At 40.2% G+C, this 14,523-nt stretch overlaps 1 protein-coding gene across 1 annotated transcript; it reads right to left on the reverse strand.

Moving 5' to 3' along the window:
• Positions 1-3,187: 3,187 nt before the first annotated feature.
• Positions 3,188-5,200, reverse strand: LOC308678821 (olfactory receptor 5J3-like; the record flags this gene model as incomplete). The annotated part of the gene is made up of 1 exon (XM_081346054.1): positions 3,188-5,200. Exon 1 carries the CDS (start codon positions 4,139-4,141, stop codon positions 3,188-3,190), a length of 954 nt encoding a protein of 317 aa, XP_081202180.1. The 5' UTR covers positions 4,142-5,200.
• Between the last annotated feature and the right edge of the window lie 9,323 nt (positions 5,201-14,523).

The raw sequence follows: 14,523 nt of genomic DNA on the forward strand, positions 1-14,523 counted from the left end.
AAACATTCAAGAGAATCCATTTCATCCAGGTAATGAGAACACTTTCTACTTCAATGAGGATCAACCAGCTCACACTTCTCCTAGATCAGAGGTCAGCAACCTTTTTGGATTGGTGGCCGGGAGGGAAAGGCAGGCACATGAGCAAATGGGGCCAGAAGCACACACATGCCTCAAATGGACCATTTGAGCACCCGTACAATGCTTGGGAATGGCACTAGTGCCTGCATGACACAAAAGGGGCTGCTAGCACCGCATGTCACAAACAGGGCTGTTAGTATCTGTGTGACACAAACGGGGCCACTAGTACCCACACAATGGTGGTAGTGCTTGTGCAAGTAGGGGGTGAGTGTGAGCACACATGTGCATGAACTGGTGACTAAGAGGCCATGGCCCAATAGTAGACCACAGCCCACAGGCTCATTTCACATTTAAATGATTAAATCATTATGTATACAAAATGTATTATGTTAAACAATGTTATTTACTTATATTAGTGTACCACTTGACAGTATTGCAAATTTTGAAAGAGGTTATTTTGCCTATAGTTCAGCTAAGCACTAGACTGCCAAAGCAGCCCATTGGATGTTTTAATCTTGAAATGTCTTCATTTTCAAAAGATTTGCAAATCCATGAATTTGAGATAAAGGTAAAGGTAAAGGTTCCGCTGCACATGCATGCTAGTCGTTTCCAACTCTAGGGGCTGGTGCTCATCTCCATTTCAAAGCTGAAGAACCAGCCCTTGTCCGAGAATTTCTCCGTGGTCATGTGGCTGGCATGACTACACGCCAAAAGCGCACGGAATGCTGTTACCTTCCCACCATAGTGGTCCCTATTTTTCTACTTGCATTTTTATGTGCTTTCGAACTGCTAGGTTGGCAGAAGCTGGGACGAGTAACAGGCGCTCACTCTGTTATGCGGCACTCGGGATTCGACCCGCCAAACTGCTGACCTTCTGATTGACAAACTCAGCATCCTAACCCACTGAGCCACCACATCCCTTATGAATTTGAGATAGGTAACATATTATAATTCACACATCTATGTTATGCTTACACCTCTTTTGGTAAACAAAAAATAAATCAGACTGGTGGTATAGTTTTGGGACTACACTGAACCTGTTTGTATGAAGTCCTGATCATGTTTTACTTTTTCAGAAAAAAAAATGTTGTGTTTAACTTAATTCCTATTAAGAAGTCAAGTATAAATAGTTATTTTAATAAGCTGGGTAAAATGAATAAAGGGCTTTAATTTCTACTCTGTACTTATCTGCTGCTTTAAAGGGAAATGGATGCTTTTTCCCTTTCTCCCCACAGGTATTTCCTGCTGTCCCTTTTGTACCTTCTGGCAATAAGAAAACAGCAGGAAAAAATAGCTACTTTGGAGTAATTTGGAAGCTAAAAAGAATTTAAAAAGAAGAAGCTCACCACTGATTTTAGTAGAGGAATTGGCCAAAGAACTTGATTATTTATTTCTTTTCACTTGAAAAACAACCCACAGGAAGTCTTTTCTCTAATTCTGAGAGCAGGAAAAAAACAAAAAAACAGATGTTATTGCTGACAGGGTATGAACTAAAAGGAACTAGTATTTATTATTATTATTATTATTATTATTATTATTATTATTATTATTATTATTATCATCATCATTATCATTATCATCATCATCATCATTACTACTACTACTACTACTACTACTACTACTACTACTACTACTCAAGCACCATCAAGAGTTGAAGGTAATTCATGCAAGATTTGGTTGAGTTATCTCCAAGAGATATGTAGAATGTTTCATTATCACAAGTATTAGGAAAAGGATGATGCTATAAGTTATGAATCCATTTCCTTTAATTGTTTAAAAGTAAGCATTAATTTATTCACTACAATGCACACATCGCCCCCTCCAATTTCACTATAAACCTATAATACATTTAAAAAAAACTAATAAAACTAACAGGACAAAAGCTTCAAAACCTCTAAACAACTTTGTCCCCTGAACTGAGCTAACCCAGGGGTAGGCAACCTTGGCTCTTTTATGACTCGTGGACATCAACTCCCAAAATTCCTGACCCTGCATGGCTGACTCAGGAATTCTGGGAGTTGAAGTCCAGGAGTCATAAAAGAGCCAAGGTTGCCTACCCCTGAGCTAAGCCAATGAAGAAGCTCCCACACTTTAACTGTCAATGAACTAAGCAAGACATTATGCAGATTTAAATTTTTCGTACATCTGTAACTTCCTACTCTATTGCTTGTATCCTGATATCAGATGCTGATTCCCAGATGAAGAAGAACATGCTGCTTTCATTGAAGCTAGTGCATTATAAACATTACTTAGACTTTCTTAAGTATTGCAAGGCAAATTCTTTTAGATTAATGTTTTTGAAAGCAAACAATATTTATTACAACATGGCAAGTTGTTCAATAATTCTTTATTTTATGAATAAAATAACAATGAATATGCCTTTACAGTATTTGTAGTAAGTTTAGAAATGGCTAGCTAATATTTCTGTCTGGAAGTCTATTCATGGGAATCAAACAACATGGATTTTGACTAGAAATTCTATTAAGACAATAATATGAATGAAACAATGAACAGTGAAAAATAAATGCATGATTCATATATGCACTATAGTTGCTAAGACTGTTGTCACTAATGGCCTTAAGGAAGTATAAAACTGATAGCCATTTTTAAATATAATGTAGTATCATAAATTCTGATATGAAATGATAAATCCTAGCATCCGAGATAAATGTGCTTATTGTTCATGGGATAGAATATATTGCATCCTTTAATTTTGCAGCTCAGTTCTTATGTAGTCTTCAAAAAAGATCTTTAAAACGGATAAAATATGTTTATGTTACATGCTTCAGAGTAAGATAGAGCAAGGGGGTGTCATATTGTGAGAATAAACAATTAAGAAATATATATTGGTGGATACTTTCATCCTGATTCTTTAAAAAAAATACTCAGGTGAATATTGGAGCAAGTTTACTTTTTTTCACTTGAATTACCCCACACTGTTACAGCAGTGCTCAATTAGAATTATTCATATACTCCTATCACAGGATAACTCCAAAATATTGAGGATTTTGAGGAAGTAACACTCATCCTTGCTATGTTATTCTTTTCTCTCTCACACTATTGAAGTTGTGGGGATATTAAATCAAGATTTCTGAGTATCATTTTATGATTAAAGAATGGGCCTACATTTTCTAAATAATTTCTTTGCACCAGATCTGATCTCTTTGTTTTTCAGACTATATATCATTGGGTTTAACAATGGAGTTAAAATTCTATATTGAACAGAGATTACTTTGTCCAGTTCTATAAGTGATTCTGAACTTGGCTTCATATAGCGAACAAAAGCTGTAGTGTAAAATAAGCCCACAACAATGAGATGGGAGCTGCACGTGGAAAAAGCTTTCTTCCTGCCTTCTACTGATTTAATTTTCAGGATAGTTAAAATAATGTAAATATAAGAGACAAGGGTTATAAGAAATGGACTAACACCAAAAACCAACACAGATATTAGAAGAACAATGTAATTCATGAATGTGTTTGTACAAGATAAAGCCAAGAGGGAAGGGAGCTCACAAGTATAGTGTCTGATTATTTTGTTGCCACAAAAATGAAGATTTTGCAAAGGTACTACATTCACCATAGAATAAAAGAAACCCATCAGCCAAGATCCAACCACCATTTTATTGCATTTCTCTTTTGTCAAGTATCTACTATAATGCAAGGGGTGACATATAGCCACATATCGGTCATAACCCATTGCTGAGAGGATGAAGACTTCTGTACAAGCAATTTGGAAAAAGAATGCAATCTGTGCAATGCATCCTTCCCAGGAAATGGTTTTCTGCTTTGTAATAAAATTTGCCAGGATCTTGGGAATAGTGACTGAGGAATAGCAGATGTCAACAAAAGCTAAATGGCTGAGAAAGAAGAACATGGGGGTCTGAATGTAAAGCTCAGATTTGATCACCAGTATAATTATTGTATTCCCCAAGATAGTGAGTAAAAAAATGAGAAAGAACAAGAAAATAAAATAAATTTCTATGTCTGGATCATTGGAGAGCCCCAACAAGATAAACTCTGTCATTATAGTGAGATTTTCCAGCTCTGAGGATTCAGGAAACATAGGATCTGGAAAAGAAAATTAAAAAGAAATCATTGAGCCACAATTTCCATTAAATCGCATACATATATTTAAATTTAGCATCTTCAGATTAATGCTTAAAAATTCTTGGGAATGAATGATGATCTGGTTTTTTTTTCCTTTTTATTTGTTTCATTAATGGGAAAATATAATTTCTGCCTTTTTCATTTAATGATGTGTTTAATTTTTCTTTATAGTTTTTCGTTCATAAATTTTGGTAACATGTATCTTCTCTGCAACCATTTGGCTTATATCTCTGTGCATTAATGAAGTGGGGGATTCTATGCATTTACCATGTATAAATAAAAGGGTACTGTTCATGAAATTACATATATAAATTTATCCACATGAACTTGAGTTATACATTCTGCAGGGGAAGCTGTTTCTAAGGACAGTGTTAATGCATATTATTACAAAAGTCTACTGTATATGCCATATTAAAAGTAGTAGCATTTTAGGAAGTTGAGGTAAGTGGTATGAAAATGCTGGACCATCCTTCTTTCCACTATGGCAATGAGGAGATTCTTTCCTTCTGACAACCTATTAATTTGCTGTTCATGTATTCAGTATGTATCCTACTCTACCTTTATTGACAGGGAAATCATATTCTCCTGCTGGCCTTCTGGAGACTATATAGAGACATCTATTTTGGAGTTTGATTTCACAACAGTACTAAAATTGTTTTTACTCCTTTTTTCCTTCATTTTTTTGTTCCTTTTCATATTTTTTTTAGTTTTTATGATTTGGGGTTTTTCATCCTAGTTCTGATGGAACTAGTTTCAGCCTCACGTCATGGTTATCTTTTTTGCTTAAGAATAACTTTTTTTCCAGTAAACTGACCCTAATTTTTACACTGAATTTTGATTATGCATATTTGATTTGAAAAATATACACACACAAACATATACATATAAAGTCCATTCTTTAATCATATACATATCAGCTAATCATGCTCAGATAGAAAGATAGAAATACATATCTGTGTTTGTATCTGTGTCTATATTTCTATCTATAATATGTATATTTATACCTATTGCTTTATCTCTCTCTCTCTCTTTACCAATGGCCACCATTTGTCCGAAATGGTATAGGGTTTCCTGTTTGAGCAGGGGGTTGGACTAGATGACCTCCAAGGCCACTTCCAACTTTATTATTATTATTGTTATTGTTATTATTATGTCACAAAATTGCTTTCTTTCCTTTAATCACAAACACCCATGCACACACAAAGATAAGAATAGCAGTTACCTTGTAAGAAGTAGTTCTGTTGCAGCAAAGCCATATTCTGCATCTATATGTGTAGATGTTTTCTCTGAGCAAGACATTAAAGAAGGAGTCAGCCGATGCCTTCCTCGGTCATTTCAGAGCAGTAGAAACTCAAATGTCATGGTTCTGACAGACAGAGATGAATAAAGCAGAACTCCAAGGCTTGAAAATTCCTCAAAGAACATGTTTATTAGTTACAAAGTATCAGCAAGATCAAAAGTGAAACTGAGTATGAAAATACAAGTAACAATTGCCCTATTACAAAGTTAAATATCCTATCCACATAACCAGTGCTTTTTTTTGTAAAAGAAAAAGGTGCCGGAACTCACACATATGATACAACCCGCCTTGCCTACCCTACAAGGTTCCATCCAAAAAAGGTGCCGGAACTCTGTTCTGAGCGTTCTATGGGAAAAAAAGCCCTGCACATAACTATGCAAGCAGCTATATTCCCCAATATACTTATTTGGCACGCTTTTTATGCAATACCAGTCCCTAGTCTGGGGAGCAGTAGATGACCTTGGTTCCCATAAGACAGAAGATTATTTTGACTAACGAAGACCTGGGCAACCCCCTCCCTCCATTCTATGTGGCAACCTAGAATGAGAAGAAAAAATGGCTGCAGTTATGCTCATTGTAGAGTTGACACTCATTGAGCAACCTGTTCCAATTTAAGATAAAAGCAATTTAAATTGCCACAAAGTTTTTGTTTATCTTTTCTTTGTTTTCCCTTATTTAAAACAATTGACAGTTAAAATACTTACAATAAAAATAATCTACTTAAAAATGTGAAGTCCTTATGAAAGGAATGCATAAGCCTAAGGATTACATAAGTCTAGATAAACATGATTTTATTAAATGGAAATGAAGTATTAATGCCATGTGGAATTTAAAAGCATGTTTGAATAGTTCAAGGTCCTCTCTGTTTGAAGCAATCTTCCTTAAACCCTATTTGGAATATAAAGTGCTGCATACCTGCACATATTACCATTTTTTTTACAAAGGAAAATAAAATCTAATATAAACTAACATGAAGTAAGAAGAAAAGAAAAAGAAATCAAAGAGAAAACTAAAAGTGAAAGAAAGGGGAACAGTGAAAGAAAAATAGAAAAGTTATAAGTTTGGTTATAAGCTTATCTCTTACTTACTATGGTTATTATATAACTCTCTTCTCATTACAATCTGTTCTATCTAATCATCAAGACCATAACTCATAGGTTAATTATTTTCTGTTTTATGCAAAAAAATCAATGAAGGTTTCCAGTCACAAATAAATATAAATATTGTCTTATCCCTGGTCAAAGAAGTTAATTTAGCCATTTTATGAATGCTGCATATATGCTGATAGAATTATTCAGCCCTGTGGTTTGACCAAAGTATAAAGGTTTGTACAAATGAGAATTGTGTCAGTTGGGGGTGCAGTATAAAGGGAGGAACAAATCATGTTACACAACCCAGAATGATTATGGATTAACATGAATGATAGTACTTATCCTGAAGTCACTTTGTTCCCAGCTGCATAGCAAATAAGCTGCTAGGGAGAGGTCTCTGCAAACTAGTTATTATGCTTTTATTAGAATCTGGTAATTGGCTTGTAACATGCATATGGTTTCTGAAAAACCATGGTCTTGGACTCAGGATAAGATAGACACAGATTAATGTAGTATCCTGACACACATGATAGCTTGACTGGGTAGCTGTGGATATTAGCCCTCCCTCTTTCCCCTCTCCCGGCTTTGAGGACTTTCCATTCATACTCTTGGATAGAGTAATATATTTCCACCCAAGAATGGTTCACAGTTGGTGGATTCTTTTAGTCTCACAGTTCCTTCTCCAAGAGCAGGGGGCAGATGTTATCAAGGGGGTCTTCACTCATCTCCATCAAGTATGACAGCTGTTTCATTTCAATGGTTCAAACAGACATTCATGATGTAATCATCTCAATGCTTGTCTACTGCAATGTACTGCATATGGGGCTGCCATTAAAAACCATTTGAAATCACCAATTTAAAAAACACTTTTTAAAAAAAAACTTGAAAGAGGGGTCAAAGAGGCCATCTACATTAAAACTGAACAGCCCTCTCTTAACAGAGGTGGAGGAATATGACACCACCTATCTCCTGTTTACAACATAGCTCTTTCAGCAGTTCCAAGAAAGTTCCACATCAATTTCCACTATTCTGGATGTACAGTGCCTCAACGACTCTCAGAGAGAGTGCTAACAACCAGATGATGGCAAGGAATATAAATCCTTCCATTCTCCACCATTCAGTTAGAACTGAAGAAGCTTCTTAGATGAGAAGTGAAATGTCTTCAAGGAAAAATAAAGAAGTCCAGTTGCTTTTTGAAAAAGCACCTTTGGGAGTACCCTCATAGATTTCCCCCATAATGGTATTTCATGTCTTCCATTAATGATGCATCATCACCATAACTGAGTCCATCCACCTTGCTGCTGATTATCCTTTTCCCTTTCCTTCTACCTTTCCCAGTTTTAGAGACTTGCTCACACAGCTAGCTTTTACGTTATGTGCCTGATGTATTTGAACCTAATATATTTGTACCTGGAATGACGAACCTGGGTTGATTTCTTGATGACATATAAATTCATTTTCCTGGCAATCCATAATATATTCAGAATATTTTTCCAAAATCACATTTCAAAAGCATCAATATTCTTTCTTCCTATTTCTTCAAAGTCCATTTCTAATTTAGGAGTCAGATAAAATTAAAATATAAACTTTATGCATAGAGAAAATCAAATTATCAGTTTGTCATAAGTTCACGTACTACATTGCCATCCAAGAGTTGATTCCAATTTGAAATAAATTATTTTGAGATTTCAGACATCAAAGCATACTTCCAGAACTTAGTTAACATTCTTCTATATCAAATATTGTTTTTAATAAAAGGTATTACTTAAGTTAACATTTACAAAATTAATTCAGTGTATTTGTAGAAATATTTAATTTTACAAAATATAATGAAATATCACAGGCTAAAGTGAAAATTCAACATTTAAGGTTTATTTATTGTATAAATTATTTTCCTAAAACATTGAGATTTGCAGCATTGCTGCTACATATAAAAGAATGGTCTGTTCATGGCATTTCCATCAATTTTAAGAAAACAAACTATAAATCATATACCAATTTTCTCTAATATTTGATGTAAATGTAATATTTTTCTTTAACTGAAAATCCCTTTGTTGGACATTTATTTTTATTTTTATTTTGTGCATGCCCAAGATGGCGGACATACTTGGCTGAGCTCCACGAAGAGCTCCAGCTATTTATGCGATCCTAGGAGCCCTACAGAGGTGTTTTTACCCTCTGTATTGGGGTTAAAACACGCAGACAGAAGGTTTTTATGTTGCCGCTTTTTCAGCAGCGGCAGAGCCCTCCGTATCAGAAATCAGCTCCGAGATTTCTGGCGACCTTCGGAATGGCCTCGACAGAGCCTGGAAGAGCCTGGAAGGCCCGGAAGAGCTGCAATTTATATAGCGCCGATCAGCTGATTATCGGAGCCGATGGAGCTGCAGCTTAGAATGGTGCTTGAAGTGCTGAAATATCGGAAGAATGACAACAACATCTAGACCGGCTGGCGGGGAGGAGAACTGAAATGCCCCGGCCACTCCGACATGGGGATCCACAGCCCAGTGATGGAATGCAGGCAGTTTGAGCCACAGACCGTTGGGCGACACAGCTCATCTTTACATCGTTCGCGCTCTGTGAGGCCAGCTAGACCAAATGGAAGATCTACGAGGATTTTAATTTTTTCCCCTACTTGCCCTAATAAATCCAGAGACACAGGGTTTGGCGAGCTGAATGTGGACCTGTTTAGTCCATTTAGTCTATTTAAACTAGCACTGACCTGCCAACTATACCTGGGAGCTCTGGTTTTATAGCTCCTTTACCATGACAGGGAATGCTGGACTCGAAGCTGTTGGTGCTCAGCCAGCCGATTTTGGTTCCACTTATCGCCTAACCCTCTCCTGATACGGAAAAGAATATGTGCAGCTGGAAGACCTTTCCATTTTATTATTCAGCTGGCTGTTATGCCTTTGACCAATAGCTGCTTAATTCCTCTGTCTGACATACCCCCAAAGGACTCAGAAAGACCCGGGTATAAAGTCACTGTGAGAGAGTGGCTTAGACTTTCCATCTGCTACCCCCCTAGAGGTGAGAGACCTATGGGGGTATGCCTTACCCTGGGCGTATATTCCAAGCTGCTTCCCGGATCAGGCCTATGACCGTCGTGAGAGGACGGTGGCTGACCTGCTCCAGAGATTTAACCAGCTTGAGTGGCAGTGGAGCTGCTTTGACGGTCTGGATATCTGCCCACTTTCTGACTTTAAATCCTCCTGATCAATCATGGAATCGCCTATTGCTGGATCTTATGAACAATTATGGCTCGCCTTTGTTATGCTAGCACAGACTTATTCGCTCTCAGGGGTGCCCCCTCTTCCTGGGTGCAACCCACCTCTTTCTCTACTTCTCCTCTTGATGATGGACCCAATTATTGGGACCCCGAGAGATGGTTGGGCAGGGACAGGGACCTCCGATATAAATCCAATAAGAGATCCCTGGTTTATTTTTAGCTAATTTTTGTGGGGTTAGGGAGAGGGGAGGGATTACAGGTTCGGCTGGATACTGGGGGGTGTCCACCAACTGCTATTCAGGCCAGGCCTGAGATTGATCATGCTGAGATGGAGCTTGGACTGGCTACCCCCGGGGCCCCGAAGCGGGGTGTGGGATTACCTATTCCCACGACGTTAGGGAATGGCAGTAGGTGTACGAACAGAGGGCCGCATCAACATCTGGGAGTGCGTCCCCGCTATCTTCAAGCGGTGATGTGCTCCGACCCTCTGGTTTCAGCCCGTGGTTTTGGGAGCGAAGATAAGCAACCACCTGAGCTCAGGCTTGTATATCTTAACGCCAGGTCCGTAGTTAATAAAGCTCCTCTCATCCGGGATTTGGTTGAGGGAGAATATGCGGATCTGGCTTGCATTACGGAGACCTGGTTAGGACCAGAGGGTGGTGTCCCTTTGGTGGATCTTTGCCCACCAGGTTTCTGGGTGCTACACAGGCCTCGGGCTCAGGGAAGAGGCGGGGAGTGGCGGTAGTGGTGAGGGAGAACCTATATCTGCGGGAGGCCACTGTTGTCCAAATAGCCGGGTGTGAGTCTCTCCTCCTAAGATGTGGCCCTAAGGCTCAGTTGGGCTTGCTGCTGGTGTACCTTTCACCTAGTCGTGTAGCAGCAGCCCTGCCTGAGCTTGTTTTCATCCTCTCGGGACTGGTGGTTGAGTTCCCCAAATTTATGATCTTGGGTGACTTCAACCTACCATCCCTGGGGGGATCATCTGAGTTAGCTCAGGAGTTCATGGCTTCCATGACGGCCATGGACCTGACGCAGGTAATCCAAGGCCCGACTCATGTGGGGGGTCACACGCTCAATTTGATTTTCCTATCTGGACAGTGGTTACATGATCTGGGTGGGGGTTCCCCAATTGTTACGCCCCTGTCATGGAGTGATCATCATCTCCTGCGGCTGACCTTCCGTTTTGCCACTCCCCGTCATGGGGTTACTGAACCATCGAGATGGTACCGCCCCAGATGCCTAATGGACCCTGAGCGGTTCCAAACAGCGCTTGGGTCCCCACCTGCCTCCTTTGCTCATAGCTCGGCCGATGCCATGGTGGAAGCCTGGGAAAAGGCAGCCACAGAAGCACTCGACCGAGTTGTACCCATGCGGCCCCTGACCCGGTGCAGATCCCAGTGGGCTCCATGGTTTTCTACGGAGCTCCGGGAGATGAAACGTTGGAGACGGGGCCTAGAGAGCTGTTGGAGATCCAGCTGATCCGAATCCGACCAATCGCGACTAAGGTCCTTTACGACGTCTTATCTCACGGCGTTGAGGAGGGCAAGGTCTAATTACTTTGCTACCCTTATCGCGTCCGCAGATAATCGCCCGACCGCCCTGTTTAGGGTGACCCGCTCCATCCTTAATCAAGAGGTGAGGGAGGATCCCTTACAGGGTCGTGCCAAAGAATTTAGCCAACATCTGCTGGACAAAATCGCTCAGATCCGGACCGGTTTGGATTCCAACTGGGCAGAATCTGACGATGAGAACATGGACAGTCTTGTTGATGTTATCTGGGAAGAGTTTGATCCTGTGACTCTGGACGAGGTAGACAAGATCATGGGGAAACTGAGCTCCACTACGTCCTTATTGGACCCGTGCCCCTCCTGGCTGGTTTATGCGGCTCGGGATGGGACACGAGGCTGGATCCATGCAGTGATAACTGCGTCATTGAAAGAGGGCAGTTTTCCCACCGCCTTGAAAGAAGCGGTGGTGAGACCCCTCCTTAAAAAGCCTGTCGTGGACCCAGCTGTTTTAAACAACTTTCGCCCGGTCTCCAACCTTCGCTTTCTTGCGAAGGTTGTTGAGAGCATAGTGGCGCATCAACTTCCTCTGTTCCTGGAAGATGCTGATTATCTAGACCCGTACCAATTGGGTTTCAGGCCCGGACACAGCACGGAGACGGCATTGGTCGCTCTGATGAATGATCTCTGGCGAGCTCGGGACAGGGGTTGTTCCTCTGTCCTAGTCCTATTAGACCTCTCTGCGGCTTTTGATACCATCGACCATGGTATCTTACTGCGGCGTCTCAGGAGGTTGGGAGTGGGAGGCACTGTTTTTCAGTGGTTCTCCTCCTACCTTCTGGAACGTTCACAGTCGGTGTTGGCGGGTGGGCAGAGATCGACCCCGAGACCTCTCATTTATGGAGTTCCTCAGGGGTCGGTCCTCTCACCTCTCCTGTTTAGCATCTATATGAAGCCGCTAGGTGAGATCATCCGTGGTTTTGGAGTGGAGTATCATCAGTATGTTGATGATACCCAGCTTTTCATCTCGACCCCAAACCACCCCAGTGATGCCCTCGACGTGATGTCCCGTTGCCTGGAAGCGGTCCGGGTCTGGATGGGGAGGAACAGGCTTCAACTCAACCCTGACAAGACTGAGTGGCTGTACATACCAGCATCTCAGGAAATTCAGATTATTCCATCTCTTACTATTGGGGGTGAGTTACTACCCCCCGTAGATAAGGCTCGCAATCTGGGTGTCCTCTTAGATTCACAGCTCTCCTTAGAAGACCATATAGGAACTGTGACTAGGGGGGCCTTTGCCCAGGTTCATCTGGTGCACCAGTTGCGACCCTATCTGGACCTGGATGCCTTGCGTACAGTCACTTATGCACTTGTGACCTCTCGTTTAGACTACTGCAATGCTCTCTACATGGGGCTGCCCTTGAGGACCACTCAGAAGCTTCAGCTGGTACAGAATGCAGCCGCGCGAGTTCTTTTGGGGGTCTCCCGATACTCCCATGTTACACCTCTGCTCCGTGAGCTGCATTGGCTTCCAGTTGCCTTCCGGGTGAGATTCAAGGTGCTGGTGATGACATATAAAGCCCTACATGGCATGGGTCCGGATTACCTACGGGAGCACCTACTGCCGGCGTCAACTTCCCTCCGTCCTGTACGCTCCCACAGAGAGGGCCTCCTCAGGGTACCACCGGTCAGAGAATGTCGACTGGTGACCCCCAGGGGGAGAGCATTCTCGGTGGGCACACCAGTCCTTTGGAACCACTTACCGGCTGAACTACGGATGGCCCCCGACCTTCGCTCCTTCCGGCGTGATCTAAAAACTTATCTATTCGAACAAGCCGGCCTGGTCTGATGGGTTTGGGGTTTTAACATTATTTTTAACTAACTTACTACATTGGGCACAATCATTTAACTTTAAATCTTGTATCCTGTATTCCTATTTTTATTGCCCTGTACACCGCCCTGAGTCCTTCGGGAGAAGGGCGGTATATAAATCAAATAAATAAATAAATAAATAAATAAATAAATAAATAAATAAATAAATAAATAAATAAATAAATAATGCTAATCTAAACTCTGTAGCAAACTGATCATACAGTATTTGACTTGTTCTCTTTTTGAATCATATTTCACTAGCAATTTTTAAATAAAGTTCAGCAGATACTCTGAATAAGAAGATTTTCAAACTAACTCAAATGTCTAAGAACAGGTAGTCCTCAACTAACAACAGTTCATTTAGTGACCATTCAAAGTTACAATGACACAGACAAAACTGACCTATGACCATTTTCCACACATAACAGTTGCAGCATTCCCATGGCCATGTGATCAAAATTCAGATGCTTAGCAACTGACTCATAGTTATGACGGTTGCAGGGTTCTGGAGTCATGTGGTCACCTTTTGTGACCTTCTGACAAGCAAAATCAATGGAGAACCAGATTCATTTAACAACCATGTTGCTAACTTAACAGCAGTGATTGACTTAAAACCTATGGCAAGAAAGGTTGTAAAATGGGGAAAGTTCACTTAACAAATGTTTCACTTAACAACAAAAATGTTGGCCTCAATTGTGGTCTTAAGTTGAGGACTACCTATATCTTTCTTCTTTTTGAGGGTTTTTTTTTTAAAGTGTAAAAGTTATTTTGATGTGATCTAATTATAAAGGTTAGTTAATTTCCAATCAGGTACAGCAAATATAGTTCAGATATTGGAAGCTTGATTTATTCATCTGCAATGACAATTCAAATAAGGTTACAATCAGTGGCATTTCCAATATAACATGTCTTGTACTTTTGCATTTTTGATTGAAATTGAAATGATGTATACCAACCACATTCATGGCAAAATTTAGAATGTAATGATATTAGTTTTATGTAACATACTAATAAGTGTAAGAGAATAAAAAATATACTATAACCTTCTGTTCTCTACAAATTTGTCATGACAGAACTAAAAGTAAGTGATGTAGTCAGCACTAAACATTAGGGGTAAATTAACAGTAAAAGTCTGATAGGTTTATGATGTTACATGTCTTTGATATTGCAAGAGAGACTCCAATGCATATTTGATTTGGAAGAAGATGAGTAAATTTCCTTGGATTACCAGAATAAAGGGAAACCCAGTGTTGGGAAACAGAAGACCCATATGTGCTGGCATCTGACTTTGATTCCAATTCTTTTGCTAAGTGAGCAGTTCATGGTCAGAGCTAGCTGTTT

Source organism: Vipera berus (genome assembly GCF_964194415.1).
Source record: "Vipera berus genome assembly, chromosome: Z".
Classification (NCBI taxonomy): Eukaryota; Metazoa; Chordata; class Lepidosauria; order Squamata; family Viperidae; genus Vipera; species Vipera berus.